Genomic DNA, 27,916 nt, shown 5'->3' with positions numbered 1-27,916 from the left:
AAAAGATACCCCTTTATAGAACTGAGATATGTAGAGGGGAGGGGGAAAGGAAGGGGCCAGTGTGAACGTGCAGGAGCACCATGAACTCTGGTGGGGGACTACGCGTACTTTGGTGGTGGGAGCACTAAGGTAACAGCACTGGAATGATGAGGGGGAGGAACCCAAAATACAAACAATGTAAACCAACGTTATCGCAATAAAAAAATGTTGAGTACGTGGTGCTCCACAAGCTCCATGCAGACAGGTGTGGTGTCTGAGCTGATGGGAATTGTAACTTAAGTCCTGCACGAGGCTGCACGCACCAGCTAAGGACAAATATTTGTTGGGTAAGTCAGTATGGTGTTTCTGGACTTTAAAACACAAGTATACTGGCGTTCACCGTCCAAACCCCAAGGCCACGTTTCCCTTCTGCCAGTCTACGCGCATCTCCCCTCTGCAGCAGGAAAGCTTTAGTCTACCGGGAGCAGAGGACCCACTTCGCCTGCAGCCCCCGTTACCCCCACCTCACCCCTCCCGCGCTGGGGACCCGGTCCCCCGGCGCGCAGCCCCTCTGCCCCCCAGCACCACCCTTCCAGCGCCAAAGCGCAGCCCGACTGTGCCCTTTGGGCGCGGGGCGGGCGACCCCGTCTGGCCGCAGCGGCATAGCAGCCGTCCGTCGTTCGGGGTTGGCGGCGGCAGGGGCGGGAAGCCTCTTGTGAGGAGGCAAAGAAACAAAGTCAGCCACACCGAAACAGACCGTTCCGTTTCACATCCTCCCTTGGAACAAAGTGATCCTCCATCTGTGCTCACGCAGGTGGAGCCGGGCCTGAGTGAACGCTCCCCACTTAGCCCCCTCCGCTCCTCCCTCCCAGCCGTGAGCGCTCGCCCTTCCTCCCAGCCGCGCGCACTTTCCCGAACGGCCCGCGAAAAGACACGCCCCCTCGCGGGTGCACGCGGCCCCGCACCTCCCCACCAGCGCGCAGGCGCAAAAGCACGGGGCGGGGCCTCTTTCCTGGTACCCAGTGAGTGCCGGCCCCTCACTCGCTCCGCCCCCGCGGTGAGGCTCCGCCCCTCGCCGGGCTGCTGAGGGAAGGCGACCGGAAGCCGCGGTAGAGCAGAGCTCGCGGTGACAGGCAGACGAGCCAGAACAGAGCGCGGCGACGGTGGCGGCTGCTCTTGCTCTGGCGGCGGCCGAATGGCCCGTGCGCGGCTTGCCGCGGCGCCGGCCTACGACCCGTAGACTCCCTTACTCGCAGTGCGCAGACCCTCCGCGGTCCTGCCTGCGAGCGCGACGAAGCTCGATCGTCCGTTCTCTTAAGGCTGCTCCTCAGGTAGGGGCTGGGGGTTCGGGGGCTCGGAGTAGTCTTTGGGGCCGCGAGGGACCGAGCCGGGACGGCGGGTTGGAGGAGCCGGCCTCGCGGATCTGTGGCTGTGTAGACTGCGCGGTGTGCCGATTTGCTGGGCTCCCTCGGGGTCGGATGGGATCGGCTCCACGTCGGTCTCTGGGCCTGGCAGGTGTACCTCAGACTCGGACCGAGGACGGATCGGGGTCGCCCGCTCCGGTTCCCGCTGGGCAGGGCGGCTTCGCCTCGCCCCCTGCCCCCTCCCCCCCGCCGCGGGCGCAGACCCCGCTCTGAGGTGGTGCGCGGCGGATCGGGGAGGCGGCGCTGAGGTAGCCTCGGCTGCAGCCAGAAGTTTGCGGTCTCTTCTCAGAAGTCTGCCTCCCCTTCGCCGCGGAGCCCACCGCGGTTCCCGGCGCCTCCCGGGTGGGTTCTGCGCGCTCCGAGTCTCCAGCCGTGGCTTTCGGGGAGCCACCTGAGGGGGTGCAGGACGAATCAACTGAACGGCACCGGGAGGGCTTTTGGGGCGCGGGGAAGCAGGACGGGGGGCGCTCGTCGCGAGGGGCCCGGCGGAGAGTTTGGGGGCGCCCTCCTTGGGGCGGGGAGGGGTGTTCGGGAACCCACGGAGGGACCGAGTCGGGCGGCGGTCTGGGGGCGCCGGCAGGAGGCGCCGCTCGGCCCGGGACCGGGCGCGGTGGACTGAGCTGTGGGCCGGGGTGCGGGGACGGCGAGCACCGGGGCGCCGGGAGGTGAGAGGTGGGGCAGCGGGTCGCCAGCGGAGGAAGTGCTTTTCCAATCTTTATTTTTCTGTTGTGCAAACTAATTGAGGAACCAGGTCCTGGTGACTTCCCCACGCCTGGCTCCCCTCCAGCGCTGCTCCCTCTGCTCGGCTTTATTTCCGAGTGTGACAGAGGGCAGTCGCAGGAAAAGTTGCAGTGTGTCCACACGCACGTAGAAACAAAATTAGTTCGGAGTCTGTTTTGCCGGCCGGGGCGGAGCGGCGTGGTTCGTGTGCGTGCGGGGGAGACGCGGGCGGGCTCGGGTGGCGGGGAGGGAATACCACAGGCCGTGCCAATTGTGCCTTGAGGCAAGAGCACCGAATGATGAATAATAACGCCTGGCTTGGCTGCTTTCCAGTGATTTATGTCTTCTGTCAAGTCCCTCTTTCTTCGCGAAGCTTTCCCTAACAATGCCAGCTCGCGCCGAACTCTCCTTTTCCCACCTTTTCCTTTTGTACTGCCGTGTGCGCTGACACCTGACGTTATCTGCTGTTTTTTGTTTTTCTGAGTCCGATCGTTCTGTACTTTCTCCATACGTAGGTTCGTGGGTCTCTGTAATTATAACTTCAGTATTCCTTTTTCTGGGAACTCGGTTTTATTATTTTGTTACTGGTGACCCATGAAGCCTGATGACACGGGGCATCTAAAAGGTGCTTTTTCTTACATAATTCAAGCAAAAAATATTATGAGCCATCGACCGTGTGCTTGGTGCTAGGCGCACTGCACTGTATTGGGCACCTGGAAGACAGACTTGATGAAGTCATGAATCTTGGCCTCAAAGTTCTCTTTCAGTCTTTTGGACAAGAGAAGAGGATTAATTGCTCATTGCCAACCCTTTTCCACCTGGCAGTAATTAGTCAATGAATCTATAGATTGTGGAGGAAACGCGGTCTTTCAGTTTACAAAGCTGGCTTTGCATTTTACTGGAAGGGGTTTTTTAAGTCTGTTTCAGTAACTAGTTAGGAATTTGAAATTTGGTGTTTATTTTTATTACTTTTCTATAATGTGCCTTCATTTGCCTTTTTAAAAAAATGCACATGTAATATTTCTGAAATCTAGGAGTCCCTTTCTGCATTATGAGGATTGCTTGGTTTCTTAAATGGTGTACAGCAGTTGCTGCTGTACCATCTGTTGCCAAACAGATCCTAGTATTCCATCTCCAGTAGTGGCAGTGTTTTGGGGATTGCAAAAGGAGACCTTTAACATCCTTGGGAAATGTATTAGAATTTTCTCAGTATAGAAAAGCTTCTACAGACTCTTGGCTTTCTCCCATGTCACATTTCTTATAAGATCCTCTGTTTACTGAGTACAGCTTCACACTCCAGATTCATTCACTCACTAACTTTGAAGTTTATCTTTTACTTGATGAACTTTTCTGTATAGAGAGTTTTTGTTGCCACATGAGATTTTGTTGCCACATGAGAGTAGTGAAGATGTGGTTTCCCATCATTGTTTAAGCTCGCTTCTAACCCTCAACCTCCATCCTGTCTCAGACTCACAGTAAAATTTTGTACACCCTCAGAATTACAAATCATTTTATATCAGGTCCACAAATAAATGAGAGGGACCTATTAGAAAATAACCCCCCCTTTTTTTTTTTTTGAAGTCATGGTTGCATTGAAGCATTGGTTTCTCAATCAAATTTAAAATTTAAACATGAAATATACAAGAGGAGTGATTCTGGGACTTAGTCATAGACTAAAACAAAACATTTTGATGAGTGAAAGGGCTTCAGTTGTTGCTTGCTTGTAAATGATCATTTTCTCTCCTTTCTCCTGGTAGGATTTTTAGACTCTGAAGAACAATTGGAATTAATCCACATTATGGAAATGGAAACCACTGAACCTGAGCCAGACTGTGTAGTGCAGCCTCCCTCTCCTCCTGAAGACTTTTCATGCCAAATGAGACTTTCTGAGAAGATCACTCCATTGAAGACTTGTTTTAAGAAAAAGGACCAGAAGAGATTGGGAACTGGAACCCTGAGGTCTTTGAGGCCAATATTGAACACTTTGCTAGAATCTGGCTCACTTGATGGGGTTTTTGGGTCTAGAAACCAGAGTGCAGATGATAGCAGCTTACATGAACCTATGGTGAAAAAAACCCTGGAAATTAATCCATCGTGTTCACCAACAGAAGACAATATGCCTGTCCTGATTCCTGAGAGTACGAATGTCAGGGGCCAAATAGCGGAAGACCATCCTTCTACTGATGCTCCAGAACAAGTGGTTCCAATCCAGGATCACAGCTTTCCACCAGAAACCATCAGTGGGACAGTTGCAGATTCTACAGCAGGACATTTTCAGACTGACCTTTTGCACACAGTTTCAAGTGATGTTCCTGCTAGTCCTGAATGCATAGACAAAGTCATGGATTATGTTCCAGGGGTTTTCCAAGACAATAGTTTTACAATGCAGTACATTTTGGACACCAGTGATACATTGAATACCAAGCTCTTTCAGGACAAAAGTGAGGAAGCTTCCCTTGACCTTGTGTTTGAATTGGTGAATCAGTTACAGTACCACACGCACCAAGAGAATGGAATTGAAATTTGCATGGACTTTTTGCAAGGCACTTGTATTTATGGCAGGGATTGTTTAAAGCACCACACAATCTTGCCATATCATTGGCAAGTCAAGAGAACAACTTCTCAAAAGTGGCAGAGTGTATCCAATGATTCCCAGGAGCACTTGGAAAGATTTTACTGTAACCCAGAGAATGATAGAATGAGAATGAAGTATGGGTATGTATTTGTATTTACTTTCAAGCTGTTATTAATATTAAAGAGAAAGAGTCTAAAAGCTTAGTAGGGAGGCTTCTTTCAGTAGTAACCCAACAGGTTTTCTTCTTTTTTTCATTGTTATTCTTTTGACTGTATGTTATCCTGATTTTTCATGGTGGTTGAATGCAGACCATGTACCTAAACAGACAATGAAGGTTTTATGATTTGAACAATTAAAATGCCACTCTGCAATATGTGTGTAACTGAGAAGTTGCATATACATTGAGCGCTGTGAATTAAATACTATTTTAACCACACAGGATAGCTTGTTTTTGAAAGAAAATCTGTGGTGAATCTTATAAGATAGTAAAAACTTAATTTATCTAAAATTTTGCATATTGCATTACTCTTTTTTTTTTTTAAAGGAAAGCAGTAGTATTGGTTTATTTTTGTATTCCTGTTTTGCATGGTTTAAATTTTCTGAAGTTCCTTCCAAACATCTGAATCATGCCTAAACATGTTAAATTTGTTTCCTTAACAGCTTTTTGCCATTAAGTTTATTAATCTGTTTATCTCAGAGGAAGTAAATTGTATTATTTTAACCCAAATCTTTAAACAGTGAGTAAAGGAAAGATTTGTATTAGTTGGTATATTATCGTTTTTAAGGGTAAAAATTAGTTACCCTTATATTTTTGTATACTGATATGTATGATTTATTTTAGTATGGATGTTTAAGCAATCATTGATGGAACTGATAGTTTCACATTTTGATTCTATAACTAAACTTTAAAATGAAGAAAATGGTAGTTGCTACCTAAGAATCTGCTAGTGCAAAAATGGCTGTTTTTAGTGTTAATCTTTCTAAAATTTTAAGCATTAGTATTTCCAAGTTGTTTCTTGGAGAACAGGAGGGCAGCCTGACAGGTTTACATGTAATGGGTGGCCTGATGTAGTGCAGAGAGGCTTGACCCATAGGGAGGAAAAATATACTGAGTACCCTAAAAAAGGGCAGGAGAAAACCCTTCCTGTTATCTTTGTTCACAGATAAATTGGGTTACACTAATATCTGGATAATCAGCACGCAAATGGTAGTAGTAAATCATTTATAAGTTGTCTAGTTCTGTTAGACTTGATGTCAGCCTTCTGTGGTCTAATACAAGAGCATTGTTGATACTACAGGAATCTAGTATTTTTTTCACTTGTCCGTTTAGTATTAAGTGGCCTTCTTTTACAGTTTTTGTTATGTAAGTAAGCAGATCTGTGTATCTTTTCATCAACTTAATTATGAAATTAGAACTTTGTACCTTGTGTTTTAAATGGAACAAGGAAACAATGTAAGGTACAGATTTAAAGATACTGTTATGTAGAAAACTCCTTGGGCTTTCTTGAATATAAAAGTATTATTTTAAGGAGGTTGTTTTGTAAGATTGCTTTGTTGACTATAATAACACAGCTACAATTATCTTGCTTGATTAGCAAAAATCTTAGATTCTATAATAACGCCCAATACTTTTAACTTACTTTTCAAAAGCCAGCACAACCTTGGATAAAACATTTCTGTTTTATCTTAAATTTTTTTTTAAAAAAGATTTTGATTTACTTTGCATGCAACAGCTGGGGTGTAGGCTGTGGGTGGGGGTGTGAAAGGAGAAAAGTGTGGAGCAGAACAGGCAGATCTACTGAAAGACACTGCTGAGGGAAGGAGCCAGTAAGATTGGAGAGGTCTGCTACACTTTGTGGATTAGCTCCTTTGAGGATCAAACTCCCGTGCTGCAGAATACGCCACCAGTGAGGCCCTTAAAGTTTTTTTTTTTTTTTAAATATGAAGTTAGTGTCCAGAATTTCTGTTGCCCATGAGTTAGCAATTCTAATTGGTACGTTTAAGGTAATTAAATTTATATGCTATTGGAACAACTTAAGTCTTCCATCTCCAGATTGCAAAACTGTGGAACTCTGGCCTCACACTTCACTCTTGTGAAGCAAATTTCCAGTTCGCTGAGTATATCAGCATCTTAGTACATTAAGTTTCTATCTGTTTGGTTTGGTTAGGAAGGAACTAGTGGAATTATTGTTCAACACATTACATTCTGTTACAAAAAAGACAGTATTTTGAGCCCAGAAAATCCAGGAACTCTAGATCAATAGCTTTTCTGAAGAATAGATATATATGGACCCATACGCATTAATCATTTATAAAGTAGTTGGGTGCTTGAATGAAATAAGCTATTTTATTAATACTTGATTAAAAAAATGAGTTAATTACTATTGCTGCTGCATTGTTAATGGTAGGTAATAAGTGGTCCTGCCCTGATAAAAACAGCAAAAAGTATTGACAATTAAAATGAAGTTCTCCATAGACTGCAGGAAGAAATGTTACAAGATTGTAGATGGTTAACTGTTGAAAATTAGCTTTTGGGAAGTTGACCTGTGGTCAGTGCAACCTGGTTTTCCTTGTATTCCAAAGCGATGTTGTGTTTCCTGGCAACAAGATGCAGATAACGGCATGTTGAGCCTTGCAGAGAGACTCACAAACAAGCTGGAGCAGACCAGGTTCACATGGTTACCACATTATTTGGCTAAAGCTATTAATCTCTGTGGTCAGGCCTGTAAAGCTGGTCTATCTGTACAGATTGCACATAACCAGGAAGTGTATGTTCAGCTTTGTAGATGTTTCAGTCAGACCTAGCAATCTTTGGATTCAGGAATATAATGAATGACATTTATTCCACTTGTTTTCAGTAGTTTATCTCACTTTTGTAAATCATTATTATATACTATACCCATAATAATTATGTAGCACTTGGGGAAGTTTTATTGTTTTGTGTCTCAAGCAGAGACAAAAGTTCATGGTTTGATACTGCTGAGAAAATATTTCGTTTTACAAATTACAGACAAACATGTAAATTAGATGTACATAGGGTCCATTTTATTCTTAAGGATGAAGTTGGAAAAGTTGAGCTAAATAAGTTCATAGATCCGTTCCAATTCTTTAGTCAAGATGTTCATATACTAAAAAAATTTTTTTAAAGAATTTCAGTAATAGTTGTTTAGTTCATTATAATGAAATTATTTTAATTATTTCCCCAACTTTACTTTCACCATAAATTATGATATAATCCCACTTTCCTTTCTCATTCTGCTTTTTTACGTCTGCAGATGTTTATACATCATCGACTAGGAGGTAGTTGTTTGTTTGAACACCCTGTGTGGAGATGCCATGGCTTCTTTTGCACTCAGGATGGGCTTTGGAGAATTTCTAAATTTCAGTGCTATACTTAAGAAAACATTGAATGTGTTTTCAGTTAAAGAAAACAATCACTGATATTTAAGGGACTTATCCTTAGTATAAAGTGAAATTAAATGGCAGTTTTAAAAGAGCCTCACCAACTTTGTGAAATACTATTGTAGATAATTGAAGTTGTGGAGATGTGTAAAATCATCATTGGTTGTCATATTACTTTCTTTTTAAAATGCCCTAGAATGGCCTGTAGTTATCACCCATAAAGAACTGGCATTCTGCAAAACTTAACTTGCTAATAACCTATTGGTGAAAATATGACCAGTAATTATTTCTAATTCTGAATTTCCTTAAGAGTGTGTGGGTGAAGAAAAAAGTCACAAACCCCGACTAATCATTAATTTTTCTCAAAGGACATTCTTTTCTCTTGGGATCAAAGCTTATTGATAGTCTTAACTCTAGACTGTTATAGTCTTTGTTAAGTGATTTTGGTTGCTAGTTGCTCCAGATGCCCGTTTTTTTTTTTTGTTATTTCATCTGTCTAAGGGACAGTATATTAAATGAAGTAACAAGAACTCTGTGGAAGAAGACAAGGAAAGATGGATATTAAAGATAAAATAGTGTGGCGTTATTTTCTATATGATTTACAGAGTAGATTATCTAAACTAGAGCAAGGTCTTAGAGTAGTTAAATTAGCTAAGTTAAAAGATGGCCTGCACAGCTGTGATGATATATGAACTAACTCATTATGTGTTACTGATAACGCTAGAGAGAGGAGAACATCTGAAACTTACTATGCTTGGTGACTTTTTGGTATTTTTTGAATATACACAGCTGGATGAGTTTGAATTTATTTTAAAAATTCTTGCCTAAGAGAAAAAGAGAGCTCTATAAGCAAGAACTGTGTTTGAAGTAACTTTCAAAATATGTGCCTTATGCTTTAGGATAAAGCAGTCCGATGAATTATTTTTTGAACCTCTTTATGCTGCATTTACATATGAAATAAAACTAATTGGCTTCTGTCTATACTAATCCAGAGAAGTTACTGGGTCTGTGTAGACTTATGGTGGGAATCAATAGCAATCATTCATTTATTCCATTTCTGTTCTTTTGTAAATAAGTAGATTAGACTTTTAGAAGCAGCTGTCATCTGGCTTCAGGTTGAGGTTTGTCTGTTCCTGATATATTTATGGTAATGAAAATGAACCTTGCAAAAGGCAAAGATGCGCATATAACTTCTAAATCAGGCTGTTGGAGGAAATCACTTGTAAGATTACCTGGCAGTCCTTAAAAGTAATTGCATGATACATTATGCATTTACTTATTAAGTTGACTCTAAGGCTTTGTTTTTCATTGTAAATAAAAAAAAAAATAGCTTTAGAACAACTTAATACTTAATTCAATTATGTGGATATGCAGAAGACTGCTTTTGACTGGGTCTGTCCCTCTAGATCTGTTTCAGGATTTCTACTTACTAGATTTGCATTTTGTCATAAAGCAAAGGTGAATTCATAAATGCTATCTGTGCATCTCTGAATTTAGTGAGCCTTCCATTTATGTTGGTTTGGAGGCTATTTTCTAAAGGGTGACACTGTATATGTCCCATATAAACCTTTCCTGCTTAGAATACGACTAAAATTCAGTCATTTGAGATTTCAACTGTTTTCTTATCATTCCTATTTATTATCCCCTGATATGAGACTATTAGATGCTGTATCCTGGTCTGAAAGTATTTTTTATTTAATCAAATTTAAGTTAGAATCTGAGGTTCTCTTTCCCTAGGTCAAGAACCTTTACTAATTACCACTGTCCTGTTTGTTAAATTTGCCTTTTTGTGGAAGGAAATTTTAAGTCAGATTTCCCCCTGCTATCCGAAAGCAGAATTTGGTATGATTTGGTAGATTACATTGGAGGTCTGAGAATGCTATTACCATGATTATATAGAAAAATATTTTGAATATACTAAATCATACCAAATAGGGATGTTCTACATTTAGGTAGTAGAGGAAGTGTAACAAGCATATATTTTGAGCTACAAGATGATTCTTGATTATCCTAGCCCATCTTTCTATAAGACTGGCTCAAATTGGGTACTTCTGTGTGAAGTTCACTTTGTGAAAGTAGTTTTTCTTTTAAATAAAACTGAGAGCTAATCTGAAATGAATATTAATGAATTTATATCTTCGGAAGACACAGTACCCAGGGTTGCAGGCTGTGCCATTTTCTGTTTCATTCTGGATTTGAAATTCTTAGGCAATAAGATCTTGGGTTGACCTAAACTTTGCAAAACCATAAATACAGACTGTGTACAAAGGAATAAGTACTTCTGTAGCTGTAGCTCACCATTTCTATCTAGCAAGCACAATTTAGTTGTGAAAGAACTTCTTTAATAAAACCAGATATAATGTTTATATTTACAAATTATTTATGGCATTGCTTTCAAGGGACCAAGAATTAACACTGCCTATCCTCTCTATAGTATATGCAGTCTAGCCTCAATTTTAAAATTTGTTGCTGTGTTAATCCAGCTCAATCCTTGACACATTAACTGAATACCTTAAATATTTAATATATAATACCTTTTTGTTAATAGGGGAATTCTAAATTACAAGAGGTAGATTCTGTGAAAAGCATTTTGAAATCTTTGAAAATGAAAGATTTGGTTAAATGCCACTTATTCACTTGGTAGCTTGTGAAAATTTATATTTGTGCAAAAAGACAGTATTGCAGTCTTATGCTTAATAAAACCAATTCTGTGATCAGAAATTCAGATTTTTGAAGTGGATAATATTAATAAACTTAAGCTATGGAATTTCTAACTTCCTTTGCTGACAGAACCAGTTCTGTTGCTAGGTAGGACAAGCATAGAAGGGAGTTAACAAAAAAAATCCTATTTGCTGTGTCCACACAACAAAATGTGACTGTCTCCTTGATCTTTCTCTACCCTGTGCTGTTTACTTACTGGTAACACCACTTGACCGGTAAAGAACCTTTTGCATGGTCATCACAATGAAAGGGTACTCTTTCATAGGAGAATGAGAATGTTGAAGTGACTGTTCCCTTCCAAGGTCTACATAAACCAGTGATTTGAAATATGCATGTCACAGAATGTTGTGTAAGGCATGTACTAGAACTCCTCATGACAAAGTTGGCTGAGAAAGAGCTCAAAAATTTGTATTCTTTATACAAATAATGCCCATTATTTTGATGCTGTTGCTTCTGATTCGTGAAGAGTCTTGTGTTGAAACAAGCACTTCCTATAATGATTGAAAAATTAGTGTGGGCCACACAGGAATTTAAAAAATTTTTAAGAGTCTTAAACTGACCCTGCTCCTTTGACAGGTAGCCAGTGTTTGGGTGACCTCCTTTGCTCTAAATTTTACCACTACAAGGTATAGTGAAGAATGGCAGGGGCTAGGGGCCTCAGGGTGAACCTTGCTTGCAGTAGTACAAGTGTTTTCAGAATCTTGCCTGCACCCTGTGATCTTCACAGCCCCATCTGCTGATCAGAGCGTAGAAAGGGCAAATGGCACAAAATACTCTAAATAATTTCCTGCTGTGGTTGGTCTTTGGTTTCTAACTGCCACCTGGCTTTGCTTTTTAATTGCCAGACATTGAGAGAATAAAAATAAGCACAGGAGAAAATATTAGGTTTGCCTTCCAAGGTTTAATTGCCCACCCTAATAAAAGAAAGACATCCTTGAATGAAAGTAGATAAGATGTGAAACAGAAGGAACTTTGCTTGCTTTCCAACACTTGGATTGTCCAAATACTGCCAGATATTTGAAGCTTTGTGTAAAATGTTCTACAATTTTGGGCTGTCTTAACTAATTGAATCTATCAAAGAACTTGGCCTTTTAGAATCCTGATCCCCTAGGAAAAGCCACTGACTTAAAACTATTGAAAGTTTTTATAGTCTAGTTACAAAACTTAACCAATAAAAATCTTACATCTTAGCATGTTTTCTGTAGGAGTCTTTTTTCTTCGAAAAATTTGCTTAGAGTTCTCAGGGAGTGGTGAGTTCTATGCTTGTTACATATACAGCTCTCTAGTGCTGAAAGCTTCTTACTCATTTCTGGATTCTTACAAGCCATTGTGAATATAATTTTAATTTGTCCATTTATCATTCCGTCTATCTCTTAATTTGGGGGGGGAGGCTAAACTGAAAAAAAAAAATCCTGAATTAATTAAATTAAAATATTAATTAAAACATTTTTTAAAGCAGTTGTTTGTAATTTTAATAAGTCCTGAAACAGATTAACCCAGTAGATTTGAACTTTCTTAAAAGTAACTTAGTATTTGAAGTACTTATTTTACAATATTCATGTAAAGGAATTTTATAAACAAATGTATTCCAGCCTTCTTTAAATGTTCCCAAATTCTGTATCCACAAAATTGAATTATCTGTTTATTGAACACATGGCATTTTTTGTTGTGTAGTAACTGTAATTTAAGATAGTGTACAGCAGGATGCATATTTTTAAAATCCAGTGTGTACTTTCTCAGCTGTTTTGTACAAAATAAATTCACTTCCTCTTCCGGCCATGGTTGAGAATTCTAACTTAAGTCACCTTCTAGGAGTCTCAGGACATGTGAGTGAATTTAGATAAAAGTTAAGGCTGTGTGACATCTCTGGTATGTTGCGTACAAAATTTTAAACTCATGCCTTCATATAAGTAGATAGCAGTGAGATCTCATATCTTAAGGATACTTTCTATTTGTGAAAATGATTTTAGACTTAGACATGTCTTAATAGTTTTTTTGTAGTCTTTGCTGTGATATAGTTTTATAATAAAAATTTAATACAACTTAACAGTATTTTAATGTTATTTTTCTCAAGTGTATGTTGTACTTTGCTTTTAGTGGTTACCTGGGTAGAGGGGACTTCAACTTATATTGTATTACTTACGGATTTAAAATACATTTATATGTATACAAATGGTCATGTCTTAAAATTTTTGATAGGACACTGTTAGTGTTAGGTGCTTAGTTTCCCATATGCTTTTGGAGATTATAGAATCGCAAAAGCTTAAAACTAGGCAATCCTTTCATTTAGAAGTCCTACCTGTCTGCCTTTTTTTCCGCTTTCATTTTTTATTTACAGTGTTCACATGTCTTAGAATGACTTTTAAGACCACAGATTAGATGTCTGCCAACTTGTAAATCAGACATGGGATTTAGAACACAGATAAATGTGATTCTAGGTAGCATTCATTACCAACTTGTTGCCTTCTCATTCACTTCTTTGAAGAAATCCCTATAATGACCCAAGGGAGCAGCACACACAGAATCTTGCCTCATTGTTATTTTTTAAACATAGAAACAGACATTTTATTGGTATGTACTTCCTGAAAAACTAGATTTTGTTATATTAGAGATCTCTCATTATTTACTTATCAATATAGTGAAACTTGAAGCAGGATGTTAAATTTTTGTATGCTTTAAAAATTTATTTTCTTACATCACTGTTAATTTTTGGACAGTATTTGATTTCTCCCCTCAGGTGTAGTCCCTGTAGTTCTCCTGTTATCATAGCACTAGTGATGCAAAAATCCTAACAGGCTATAGAGCAGAAAGTTAGAGTACATGGCTAGTAATTTTGCTTTCACAAAATAGTTGGCATTGTGTATGCCATGGCTTTGATTTTCATCACCTTGTAACATATTTGAAGGGATATATAAGCTGCCAGATAGCCCAGCATTGCTAAATGAGTTCCTGGAAACATCAAAGCCACATAGCAAGAGCCAGCTATATTTTGTGTGCCTGTGAAATTTCTTTAGCAGCACCAAACATACTTCATCTGTCATGCTTGTCTCAACTCTAAATATTCTCCATACTTTATTTGGTCTTTTTCCCTCTATCATTATGACCCTCCGTTTAAAAGACATTTTCACTTTATATCACAGTAGTGAAATAAGAGATCTTATTAATTGTGTCAAGTTAGTCCAGTAGGCCAGAAGCAGGTGTTAATTAGTTTGAGGTCACAGGTTTATCCTTGTAGAAACCAGTTGACTCTTACAGGCAGGAAGTCAAGATTCTGAAGTCTAATCTGTCTGTGTTATACTATGTAGGGTCTAGAAATCTTTATATTTAATTGCCCTTTAATGCAGTCTCAGTTATACTTTATTTGCATCATATTTCCAATTAAATGTGTCCCACCTCCTGCAACTTTTGTTTCGTTTAATAGCACCATTATCCATTTACCCAGATCAGAAACATGGGGCACATCCTGGACTTGTACTACTCTCTTAAGGTACCACATGTAAATTATCCTCCAGACAATTAGTATCCAACTCTTTTTTTTTTTTTTGTGCATACAGAACTGGGGTGCAGGCCAGAGGCTCAGGGGCGGTGAGAGGCTTCACCAGAGACAGAGTGGGGAACAGAACAGGCAGATCGAAAGTACACTGCTGAGGGGAGCAGCGGGCGGGTCAGGAGAGGTCTGCCACGCCATGTGGTCACCTCTGGTGCAGGCGGGAATCGAACTCATGCGGAAGTGGCCTTAGATTCTCAATGCTGTGCTTTAACCCTCTGCGCCACCAGGAAGGGCCATTATCCAACTCTCAAATGCTGTCTCAAATCATCTGTTGTCTCCTTAGTTCTCTATTATTATGTGTCTTATATGCAGTTCTAATAGCTATAGATGACTAAGTATAGAATTAAAAAAATCAATAAATAATGCTAATAAATGTTAGGCATGTCTTTTCCTCACCCTTTTTCACAAGTAAGTCCTCTATAGCACTATTGTTGGAATGAACCTTGTTGAACTTCACTGATTCCTGTTGCCAGCAGAATCAAGTTTTAACTCTCTTACTGCAGCAAACAGAGCCCTGCATTAAATTGCCCCAGCCAACTATCTAGTCCAGTCTTCCCACCTCCAGACACACACACACACATGCGTGTGCACATTGCGTTGCCACATGAACTGCATGTACTAAATACTCTTGCTAAATACTCTTGCATCTCTCATGCCTTGCTCCATTAACTTCAACATATGTCATTCACTACCCATGAGGCATTCTGCCCCTCGTTATATGCTTGGTGGTGGGCCAAACTTGGGTTCTCATTTCATCCACTCTGGGACACCTCCTTTGATCTCCTTTCCTAACCCCTTTTCCAGCAGAGGTAGGTAGACTGTCTCTGAATTATTCCCAGACCACCTTTGTGCCACATTCTTCACTTGCTACAGAATTTGTCTCTCCCCACATTAGCATTTTGCTTATTTCATCATTTCCCCCTCCATTGCATAGTCCTGTCTGTCTAAGAATCTATTTATGATGATTCTTTGGTCATGTTTGTTTCTTGGTTTCCAACAACTTACTAAGAAATTGCCAAAAATGCAAAGAATTATTTATCTGACAAAGATGGCATGTTTTTATACTAATTTGTGCTTCATTCAGCAACTGTTTCTTTAATACTTTTGGTTTTCATTCCAACTGTTTATCATTTACATTATAAACTTTTTGTACTTTATTTTTAGTATCTGAAATATACTGAAGTGATGGTGTGCGGTTTCTGATTTAATGTGGGTGTTAGTATTCTATATATATTGGATGCTATGTGTTGGAAAGTGTTAGCTTAATATGTCAAGATACTTGTTGAGTAGTAGGAGAACCATTATTATAAGGCATGTAAAATATGAGGGTGGGTGTCCTTTTCAGAATTTTAAATTAGTTTTGTATCTGGAGTCTTACACTGGTATGTAGAGTGGTGTGTTAGTAAGCAAAGCATGTAGAAAAGTATTGTTAATAATTTTGCAGTTTACTCTTGCCTTTTATAGAAAAATCAATCCTCTATACGATTTATTTTTCTGATTAATCATGATAGGATTTGCATGTTGGGTAAATCAGACCAGATTGATTTGATTGAGTGGTTAATTTAATAAAGTCTGAATCCACTGCACAGTGACTATCTTCCATAATCACTCTTGACTTGAGTTGCCCTTAGGTCAGATAGGGTTCTTATTCGCCAGGATAATAGTACCCTTCTTTTATAAAATCATACCTTCCAATCTCTCGCACTGTATCTATTACTCATTTTTCACATATCCTGTATTTTTAAAAAAACACTTTAGTCTTAAAACATTATCTCATCAATATTTTAAGGTTCTAAAACCCTCAATTTGTGGTTTGACATCTCTCACATTGCCTATTATATCCAGATTTGCGTTTCTTCATTCTTATGTACTCCTGTCTAGAAAGTTTCCGTTTCTAACTAACTCTGCACTCTGTTCCTGTCCCTCCTTGCCTTCTATTCTTCCAAGAAATGAAATGCTTGAAAAATTATTTTCTAGTTCTTCCATATAATCCTTTCATTATGATTATTTACTTTTATTTAAACAGCTCCTAAAAAGCCTTACAGAAAACTATCTTGGATTGATATAGTGAAGCCTTTTAATTTTCCTGACCTTTATCCATTCCTGGAAGCCAATAACTATCTCCTCTCCCATAATAATCCATGCCTATTCTTTGTCCTTTCATTCCTAGAACGTGTCTGCCACTGATGAGTTTAGATGGGCAGATGTACTGCTTCTTTGATTTTACACTTGAATTTTACTCTTGAAGCCTTTGGAGCTGAGGGATACATCTGTTTTATTCTTTGTGTATTGCCTAATACAGCCCACCATCACCATTACACAAAGAGATGATTCATAACTGCTTTATGATAATAGGAAGCAAGGGTTTGATAAGGAAATATAATGGATGTTGAACATTTGTTACCCATATTGTATGTGTTTATACTTGTACATACTAAGGAGGAAAAGTCTTGGCTTTGGATTTTTTGAACAGTCCCTGTTTAAGGGAGAGCAAGTGGTAAAATTAATCTTATAAAGATAATATAATGGTTTTCAGATATGTTGTTTTGTCTCTGTCAGGTCTAGAAAAGCATATTGAAAATCAAATGGAGCTAAAATAGTGCTTTGATACATCTATCCAAAGAAGAGTTGATTGTAGTAAATTAGGAATTGTCATAGACATTTCATAATGCCCAAAGGACTGAAGTACACCAAGAATGTAAGAGAAGCTGCAGTTTTGAATGTCATTCTCATGCAAATCATTATCTATGAAGTCTTAAGAATACAGGCCTAAACAGAAATTACTAGAGTGATGTCCAGAATAAAATCCACACTTTAACAGCAGAAAAACACTGGCTATTTATATTCTAATACATGTTAACAGAATAAACTGCTCTTCTGCAAAAATACTTAGGATTGTTAACTCATAATGGGGAGCAGTTACTGAGAAAAAGCTTAAAAGAGAAATCTTTCTGGAAATTAGAAATTAACTTAAGGGGAAGAGATTGTTTACTCTGATAATAGGAGACTCTCCTAAGATGGGAGTTGCTTAAAGCAACTTGATAATAAGATTTAATCTAGGTATAAAAAAATCAGGTTTTCAGTGTGGTGTGTGTGTGTGTGTGTGTGTGTGTTTTCTTTTTAAAAGCTTTGCCATAAACATTTTTATTTTTTGATTAAATAGAACTTTTTACAATAAAATTTTTTTAAAGATTTGTTTATTTGTTCATACAGAACTGGGGTACAGGCCAGAGATGCAGGGACGGTGAGAGGCTTCACCACAGACAGTAGGTCGCAGAATAGGCTGACTGACAAGTACACTGCTGAGGGGAGCAGCGGGCAGGTTGGAGAAGTCTGCCGTGCCATGTGGATCACCTCTGGGGCAGGCGGGGATCGAGCTCATGCAAAGTGGCTTTAGCTTCTTGGTGCTGTGCTTTAACCTGCTGCACCACCAGGGAGGGCCTACAATAAATAATTTTAAGTCATGCTCATGTGATTTTAAGCTCTATTGTCTTTGTTTAAAATTATGTTCTTTTTTTAAGATCACAAGTTAGTAATCTTTCTAAAGCAAAAACTTTGAGTATTTGAAAGATCTTTAGGAATTTAAAAGAACCTAATTAATAAATTATAAACATTGGGATGGATGAGGAATAGATTTTGACATTTCCCAAGTGTGTTTATTGAGCACTGTTAAAGGTAGATATTCATGGGAGGAATGAGCTGTGTCATAGGTTTGGAAGAATACTTTATAGTCCATACTTCATCTCTACCTTAGCTTTTAAAGGGACTGACTGCAATAAGTAATTTGTTTAACTTTATGTAAGTGAATGCTTTAAAACTTTTACAAAACAGTGTTTTTTTTTTTTTTGTACAAAATACCTACTAACATTTCTCAAAGTAAGTTACAGCAGCAGAGTTATGAAAATTTTACATAAACCAACAAAACTCAGGGGTCAGTATTAAGATACCCTTTTCAAAACCTGATTTATAGGTGGGAAATAAATTTACTAATGGGAATATCGGTCTAAACACCTGCATTTCACATGAACCAGTTGTTATGATGCCACATTCTGATAATGCTTTGTGCTGTAAACATTCATTTAGAAGTCTGTTGTAGGGAGTATGAAGAAATGTATTTGGAAACAGCCATGCTTCTAATATCAGTGATACTTAATGATATATTTTATTTTTATTTTCCTTAGGGAGGTTTTCAAACATACATGGACAATACAATGGATATTTTGCTAGTTACTTAAAGTAGTGGTTCACATTGTTTCAAACACTAGTAAGCTTCAAGGTTCCATTTAAAAAGAAAACACAGGTGTCTTTTAATTGAACCACTTTAAAACTCATTTTTTATAAGAATTCTGACTTTTTAAAAAAGATTTATTTATTTATGCACACAAGAACTGGGGTGTAGGCCAGAGGTGCAAGGACTGAGAGGATTCACCAGAGAGAGTGGAGAGCAGTACAGGCTGATACTGAAATACATCACTGAAGGAAGCAGTGGGTGAGACAGAAGAGGTCTACTGCGCCATGTGGGTCACCTCCCTGGCCGGATATTGAATTTTTGCTGCAGTGACTGCAGATTGCTTCATAGTGCTGTGACTTAATCCCTTGTACCACCAGCGAGGCCCATGATTCTGTTTTCTTTCTTTCTTTTTAAGATTTATTTATTTATACATCCAGAGCTGGGGTATAGGCCAGAGGTACAGGGGTGATGAGAGGATTCACCAGAGATAGAGTGGGGTGCAGAACAGACAGATTGACGAAGTACACTGCTGAGGGGAGCAGCGGGCGAGACAGGAGAGATCTGCCATCCCATGTGGCTCACCTACGGGGCCAGAGATTGAACTCTCACTGAAGCAGCTGTGCCCACCCTACAGTGTTGCACCCCAACCCTCTGTGCCACCAGGGAGGGTCCTGATTCTGTTTCTTATAATAGAACTTTTGCATTCAATAGTTCAGAGATGTTTATAATATGCGGATTCGGCAACAGCAGACCAGAAAACAAAAATGACAAAGACATAGCTATGCTTCATAATAATCCATTTTTTCTTCATATTTTGCCAACTTTTCCCCTCCAACTCATGCATAAAAGATAACATTGTTAGTTGGATGGATTAGGGGTACTTCTCTCACCTTAGGGGATCATTTACTTTTTCTCTTCTTTTTTTCCCCCTCTTTCATTAGGCAATATGGTCTGTTCCCACGTTGGGTTAATTAAATTAATGTCTCTGGAAAAAGGAGCAAACTTAGAGAAGTTTCTTTGTCTCCTTGTCTTCCTGTGCTAGTGTCATCCTAAAACTGTCCTCCTGATTGACTGAAAGCATGGTTTGGGTCATTCCACTTTGAAATTATGTTGAATGGTTTAGGCCATGATGCTGTGGTATGGAATAAACCCTGTCGGCCAGAGGTGCAGGGAGCAAACAAATCAGTAACATACTTTTCTCCAAATAAAACAAGTTTTGAAAATTATACAGCACCCTATAAATAGATACTTTTAATGCCTGATGTTTATAGATACTTCTATTTTGCAGACATATTAATAGTTTACTTTTTATTGGATCTTTTTAGAGGACAAGAATTTTGGGCAGATTTGAATGCCATGAATGTATATGAAACAACTGAATTTGACCAACTACGAAGGCTGTCCACACCACCCTCTAGCAATGTCAACTCTATTTACCACACAGCCTGGAAATTCTTCTGTAGGGACCACTTTGGATGGAGAGAATATCCTGAGGTATTTACAGGTTCTTTTCTTAAAAGTACATTTAAATTTTTGCCCTTCACTGTTCTTCCTGTCTTCCGTCCCAACAACTCAAAATATTATAAATGTAAACTTGAGTCTTGTTGGTAAAAGTAGCACTTCTCTTTTGATTTTACTGTAAGTGTATTTCTTTTCATTAATCTCCTGGAATTCATACATAAAATATCACTGTTATCACAAAGATCAAATGCTTTCTGTCTCCTGAATCCTATAAATAAAGACCAGGTATTTACAGTGGTGAGTATTCAGACTCAGTGCCAAACTTTGGAGTGATTTTGATGAGGTAATTACTGGTATAACTGTTGGCTGTATCTGGCTTCTAAGTTCTTGGTAAGTGAATCTTGTATGCACTTAACAGAAGTCTAGTGGGAAGCATTCACTTTTCAGTTACTGAAAGAAGTGTTTGGAAATGTTTATTGAACTATGGTCAGACAGATCAGTCATTTAAAACCCTATCATATATGTGTATATGCATCCTTAGTCTGAGATGGTAGAAATAGTTTTGTCAATCAGAATGCTAGGTTTTAAAATGATGATGGTTTACTTTGCCTTTGAATGAGAATTGAGTCAGATATAAATATTCTGAAATGGACTTTAGCGATTAATTTCACATTCCAGAGCTCAGACCTTTTCAGTTTGATTTAATAAATTCATTTTTAACTCTACAGAAAGTTTTTTTTCAGACAGTAGGACATGAAAGTGACCCAGTATTTAATTGCCATACAATACAATACTGAGTTAAAATTTCTGACTTTTTCTTTAATGTAGCTACTAATATCTAAGAAGCTGTTTAAAAATGTATTCTCAGAATACTTCAGTTGCTCCTATGTTTTTCCTTATGTGTCTTGGGCTTGAAAATTAATGGGTTTATTTGAATTGTATAAGCTAGCACCTGTATACACTACCAATTTCCTCTTCTGAAAATACCCTTAAATATAAACAAAATCTCTGGGTCAAGATCTCAAAATAGAGTAGAATAGTCCCTGAACCTCACAAGTTTCATAAAGTAGTAGTAATTCATGTTCCTCAGAACAGTGAACATCTTCCTACTCTTCATCTTTGTAAGTTTTTTTAAAATTATGAATAATTTGACTTACTGTGCTTTACTGGAACTTTGAATGTTAACATCAGGGTTAGCTATTTTTGCTTTTAGTTACATTGCATTTTTTATATTTTATATCGATTGCGTAAAAAGTTGATTTTTTTTCTTTACTTCTTTTCAACTTCATAGTCTGTTGTTCGATTGATTGAAGAAGCAAACTCTCGGGGTCTGAAAGAAGTCCGATTCATGATGTGGAACAACCACTACATCCTCCACAACTCTTTCTTCAGGAGAGAAATAAAAAGGAGACCCCTCTTCCGCTCCTGTTTTATACTCCTTCCATATTTACAGTAAGTGATTAATGGGAAATTTTATCTTTACTCTGATTTTATGTTAATGTACAACTAAGCACCTGAAAGAAAAAATTGAAATTAACAGGCTAACTTGGTATTACCTCAAGAATATTCTATAGAATGTAAATTCTATGTATTTTTAGGTTTGATTCTTTGAAAAATAATAGAGTCCACATAACACAACTCTAAATGAATGAGTATTCTATTGGATTTTTTGAACTGAAAAAAGCAAAAAAAATAGAGTTAACATTTTTCACCATATAGAACTAATATTTGGAGGGATTGCATTTGCCACCTTCGAGGAAAACTAAGTTTTCTGTTGATAATTTCTTATATTAGGGCACTGTTATTCTCAGCCCAGGTGAACTATCAGGGCAAAAATGGAGAGCCCTGACTTACATGGTGGTATGTTCTTCATTCTTGCTCAAGTAGACAGGGAGAATTCAGCTTTTAAAATAATCGGTATTCTCATTTGCTCAGTAAGGCCCTTCTCCCCATACTGTTCAATAAAATACTTTTAAGTTGAATCTGAACTTACTCTTCTGAATTGTGAGTACTTCTTCATTTTACCAGGTCCTGTTTCTTCCCTCTCTAAATCATTGGCATGTTTCCTTAGATGCCAAACTGTGGGGCATATTATTGATCAGCATGACCACCTTTGAAAGTATTTCTTATAGTCATTTATACTGGGCTTAGATCCTGGCTTTTAATTTTTATTTTATTTACCTTGTACCTAATTTTATGATAGCTTTCGGATCTTGGAGGGCTATCATGATCTTGGTTGATCTTCTGATTTTTGAGGTTAAGATGCTCTTTTTATTTTTTATTAGGAGTTCAAGTCTCAACTATGTTTTTTTCTAAATCATTGTGACAGAACCTTAATGCTCCTAATTCTGAGATTTCAAAGGGAACATTAAAAAGAAAATACATAAAAAAGTAGAAATCTGCCATGTATGCTTTTCTTCCTAGCCCAAATGTGAAAATTTTTACTTTGTAGGGTTTTTTTATTATTAGAAGTTAATAAAGTCATTTCTGTGATTTCACTACACAGCTGGAGATAGTATCAGCATCCAGTAGTTAGGAACATATTGTCCTCATTGTGAGATGGTAGTACTCATTAGTGAAACCAGCAGTATGTCATGCTGAGCCAATCAAGGAGATGTAGCTTCTGTGTGAGAGTAAGATTACTCATGAGAGCTGTGTTATTGGGGCAGTTTTATAAAATGATGAAAATTGATTTGTTTTCACCCTAAGACAAGTAATTATGAATTATCCTCTCCCCTTAAGAAAGACCTAGACATATTTTTTTAGCTATAAAAATAGTAGTAAAACTATGCTTCAAATATAGCCTTACTATTAATAACATATGCTTATAAGAGAACAAAGTCACTATTTCCTCTTCCTTTTTCTTTTTAGAATTTCCTATTTTAGTCTTCTTGTCTGAAACAGCCAAAATCCGCTATCAAGTAGGACATTAAAGATACTATGCAAAAAAGCAGCAAATTCACCAGGACGGGATGGGCAGATGCAGCCCTCAGTTTCCATCTGCCTCCAGTCTGGTGTTGGGGGGTACTCAAAAGGGAGGGGGAGGGGCATTATTAGTTCCACTAAGCAGAAGTAGCTTGACTTTCAGAGAAACCTTGATCTTAGCCAGGAAGAAAGTTTAGCTTAGTTTTTTTTTTTTTTTTGTTTTTTTTTTTTAAGATTTATTTATTTGTGCATACAGAACTGGGGTATAGGCCAGAGGCGCAGGGGCAGTGAGAGATTCATTCACCAGAGACAAAGTGGGGAGCAGAACAGGCAGATTGACGAAGCACACCTCTGAGGGGAGCAGTGGGTGGGCCAGGAGAAGTCTGCCTGCCATGTGGGTCACCTTGGGGGTAGGTGGGGATCGAACCCATGTGGAAGTGGCTTTGGATTCTCAGTGCTGTGCTCCAACCCGCTGCGCCACCACAGAGGGCCTAGCTTAGTTTTTTAAGGGTTGGTAAATGCCTAGGGTCAAAGATAAACATAGATGTCAAAAGGGTCACCTTGGGAGAATCCAAGATGCCTGTGCATTGGGAATGCTAGATAGAGGGTGTTAAGGTGGAAACAGGGCTGGTGGGATGCTGACTTTGTGAATTTTCTTCAAATTCATGTCTTACAGTGAGGGTTTCTCTGCTGCTTTCTTTTCTTTTTCCAGTTTTATTTAGATAAAATTGCCATACAACCTTGTCAGTTGAAGTATGGGTTTCTCTCTGTGTGTGTATGTACATAAATATTGCAAAATAGTTACCATAAGTCTCATTAACATCCATTACTTCAGAGTTACAAAGCACTTTTTTCCTGAGCTTGCTGTATTTTAGTAAGACTGAAAATTTTTCTTTAATATTATTGGAATACTTGAATTACAATTGCATAAGCAAACAAGTCCCAGGTTGAGAGGTCTATAGGTGCATCGCAACTAAAAGAACATCTATCCCTTGAAGTCACCTTTTAGTTACAAGAAGGCCTGGTAGAATTTCTTTGATTCCTTACCAGAAAGGATAAAATGAATTAATTTGTACTTGTAACTGAGGTTGAGCTAGGAAATGTCTTTCAATATGGCAGAGGGAAGAGAATGATAGATGAAAATCCATTCTTCAGAGATCTTGGAGTGTAAGCTCCAAAGCCTGCCAACTTTGGTTTTTTTTTTTTTTTTAAGATTTATTTATTTATTCATACAGAACTGGGGTACAGGCCAGAGATGCGGAGGGTGAGAGGATTCACCAGAGACAGAGTAGGGTGCAGAACGGGCAGATCGACGAAGTACACTGCTGAGGGGAGCAGCGGGCGGGTCAGGAGAGGTCTGCCACGCCATGTGGTCTCCTCCGGGGGCAGGCGGGGGCAGGCGGGAATCGAACTCATGCGGAAGTGGCTTAAGCTTCTTTGTGCAGTGCTAATTTAACCCACTGCGCCACCAGGGAGGGCCCGACTTTGGCTTTTTAAAAAAGGCTAGTGCAGCACTGGGAAGCATGCAGCATATAATTGGAATGATCATCAGCTGAATACAGACTTCTTAGCATTCTCTGAAAATAAAAGCATGTTTGTAACTGCTTTGGATATGTATATATTTTTAATCCATATTAACTAGTATGGAAGTCAGATAGGCATTTTATGTTCTAAGGCAATTCATTTGTTGGCTTGTGAAAAATAAGCAACTACAGGTCAGATTAGATACTATTTACATAGCAGTAATACATATAGAGCTATGAATATGTAATTTATTATCTTTGGATGGATAGGATTTATTTACGCAGATTCATATTCAAGCATTGTGAATAAATAGTAGACCCTAACCCATGAAATAGGAAAGGATAGATACATTTGAAGCTTTTGTTTGATTGAACTAGATTTTAGGGAGGAGTGGTGAAAAAAGCAGTCTCTTTTGCTGTCAGTGCCAGGTTTTTAGCTTGGCTGCAAATAACCTACAACCTATTTGGGGCATAATACTTGGGAGAGTTTTACCCTTCTCCCCTCCACCCAGAAATCTCTATTGGTAAATTCAACCTAATGACTTCAATAATACTGGGAAACCTGGTGGGCTATAACGTCTTTCTCTTTGCAGAAGAGGGATAGAGAGAACAGTTCAAAAAGGAAGGCGGTCGTTTATATTCAGTTTCCTGTCCTTCCTCCAGAATTGTGTTTTTGTTTTTTTAAGTACCTTAAAAGGAAACTTTTTAAAGAATTTGATTAAAGCAGATTGGGGCTTCTCTTCAGAAAAATATACCAGTGAAAAAATAATTTGTAAGTCCTGGACTCTTTAACCTCCACCTTCACCTCCCCACTCTCGCACCTCTTTTCTCACAAAGGAACTTTGAGACAAAATAGATTGTGGCTCAGCTACTTGAAGCAGGTGGAAATTTGATAAAGCAGTTGTCCCTCTATGGCTTTTATCAAGCCAACTCTTGAAGTCATTAGACTGTGTGAAGCAGTGGTGGTGGCAGTATGTAGAAGAGAGCTAGGCAAACCTGAGTAGTTATCCTGGTATCCATCCTTCAAGCCTTGTAAAAAATGAATGTATACACAAATTGAGAAGTATATGGAAATGGAAAGCATATGGGCTTAAAAACTAGAGAGGCCTGGATGTAGGTCATACATCTGCTCTTTGGTAGCTATACTCAGTTTCTTTGTTAGAAAAGTAGAAATAGAATAGAGGCTTGCCTGGTGGCTTAGGGGTAAAGTCTCAGCACTGTTACTGCCATGTCCTGAGTTTGATCCCCAGTCAGGGAGTTAACCCACATATGGCAGAGAAGGCCTCTCCTGTCTTACCTGCTATTCCCCTTAGCAGTGTATTTCAGTAGATCTGCCTGTTCTGTTCCCTGGTCTCTCTGGTGAATCCTCTCAGCACCCTTACTACCTCTACCCTCCACCTCTGATTATTGACAATGTGCATAAATTATATGCTTGGTATAAGGCAACTGTGAATGTAAGGATGAATGGTAAGAAACATTCTTTGGAGATTAGAGTCATCTTTGCGTAAGCTGTAACTTGTGTCATAAAGTACTTTTGAAAATCTGTTTACTAATTCATTGGCATACACTGCTACCATTGTGACTACCATGTACTGATTGGGTGTTGTAGTAGCCCAATCTTAAATCTGAAACTCAAGGCCAGTTTCCTTGCCTCTGCTTCCTTCCTTTTGCTCTATTTTGAAAATAGCCAAGAAATGTAAATTTAGGCATTTAATCCAGCAGAAATAAGTAACAGATCAAAGGTGCTGCTTTTTAAAACTAATCTTCAAAGTAGCAACCTGAATTTAAATATTCAGTGATGTGCATTCTGATGTCTAGTGCTTAACCTTATTAGCTCCATCATGAGCACACTTAAAGCTATAAACCAAATAGTATTGTGCTGTGTGATACTGAAAAATGAAATACTGCCAAGTGTCAGTTTTCACTGCCTAGTCCATGATTTTTGCTTTTATATAAAAAGTAAAACTTGGTCTTCTCCCTGTAAGCTCCCTGTTTCTAACCTTGCTTACTTTCCCCCTCAATCTGCTTCTCTTCCCTACATAGTCTTTAGTAATATGTTTTCTGCTTAGTATAGTAAAGTTTGAAGAATACATATAAATTATCATTGCTCCCTTCAAACAAAGTTTCTTTAGCTATAGAGGCAAAAGAGGGAGCCTGGGATTTAAAAAGTAAAGATATGTACAAGTTGGTTCTTGCTTGCCTTGTAGCAGCACATTCCAGAGTTTTCTCCAAAGAGAAGAAGCCATAAAGAAACCAATTGGTTATCTGTGTACAGGCAATTTTTGCGCATAAGATTTTTTTTCCTAATATATTTTTAATATTGTTTTTTAAACAAGCACTTTAAGCTATGCAAATTACAATATTCAGTACTTCTGTAGAGCACGGGAATGTAAGATGTACTTATTTCTGAGAGTTTTACATGGACATCCTTTTTCTCCCTTCTAGAACACTTGGTGGTGTTCCTACACAGGCTCCTCCACCTCTTGAAGCAACCTCATCATCACAAATCATCTGCCCAGATGGGGTTACCTCAGCAAACTTTTACCCTGAAACTTGGATTTATATGCATCCATCTCAGGACTTTATCCAAGTGCCTGTTTCTGCAGAGGACAAAAGTTATCGAATCATTTATAATCTCTTTCATAAGACTGTGCCTGAATTTAAATATAGAATTTTGCAGATATTAAGAGTCCAAAACCAGTTTCTTTGGGAGAAATATAAAAGGTGAGTCAGCAGTGTGAGAAAGTTCAACAGAGCTTTCTTTTTCAACTGAGGTGTAATTGACATATTAGTTCCACATAATTGATCAACATAATTTGATAGTTGTGTATATTGTGAAGTGATCACATTAACTAGTTAACATGTACTTTCATAGCAACTTTCAGATATATACAGTATTGTTAGCTATCATCACAATGCTATATATTACACCTCCATGATGTATTTATTTTGTAATTTTATTTAACAACTTTTTTATAATTATATACATAACTTTATAATAGACACAATTTTGCTTAATATAGCTCATGACAAATGCAGGACCTAACAGTGAAGATTTGCATAGAACTTAATGTGTACATATTTTATCATATATTTACTTATGTATAATCCTTATAGACCTAGGAATAGGATAATTATAAACTACATTTTACAGAGAGGAAACTGACAGAAAAGTTTGATAACATACCACACAGGTTAATAAGATATGGTGCTGAAATTTGAGCCCAGGTAGTCTATCACCAGAGGCTTTGCTCTTACTCATGTTACTGTGCTGTCTGTCAGTCAACAAACTAATGTTATATAAAAAGAATATACATAGGTTTGGATTGGTAAATAGACAAGCCATCTTAGTAGGTAAGGTGTGAGGACTTCGTTTGAAATGGAAGAGAAAACAAATGGTTTGTA

General features: G+C 38.6%; 1 protein-coding gene across 1 annotated transcript in view; it reads left to right on the top strand.

The window, feature by feature from the left end:
• The first annotated feature begins 1,113 nt into the window (after window positions 1-1,113).
• The window catches only part of TIPARP (TCDD-inducible poly(ADP-ribose) polymerase), a 28,983-nt gene continuing 2,180 nt past the window's right edge, over window positions 1,114-27,916 (top strand). The window contains exons 1-5 of the mRNA XM_004682316.2: window positions 1,114-1,310; window positions 3,881-4,838; window positions 19,928-20,096; window positions 21,355-21,515; window positions 26,957-27,235. Of these exons, the coding sequence (XP_004682373.1) occupies window positions 3,922-4,838; window positions 19,928-20,096; window positions 21,355-21,515; window positions 26,957-27,235 (1,526 nt within the window). The 5' untranslated portion in view covers window positions 1,114-1,310; window positions 3,881-3,921. The remainder of the gene's footprint in view (window positions 1,311-3,880; window positions 4,839-19,927; window positions 20,097-21,354; window positions 21,516-26,956; window positions 27,236-27,916) is intronic.

The sequence above is a fragment of the Condylura cristata genome, unplaced genomic scaffold (assembly GCF_000260355.1).
Source record: "Condylura cristata isolate star-nosed mole 26May11 unplaced genomic scaffold, ConCri1.0 scaffold00014, whole genome shotgun sequence".
Taxonomy (NCBI): Eukaryota; Metazoa; Chordata; class Mammalia; order Eulipotyphla; family Talpidae; genus Condylura; species Condylura cristata.
This window is presented reverse-complemented; position numbering and strand designations above follow the sequence as displayed.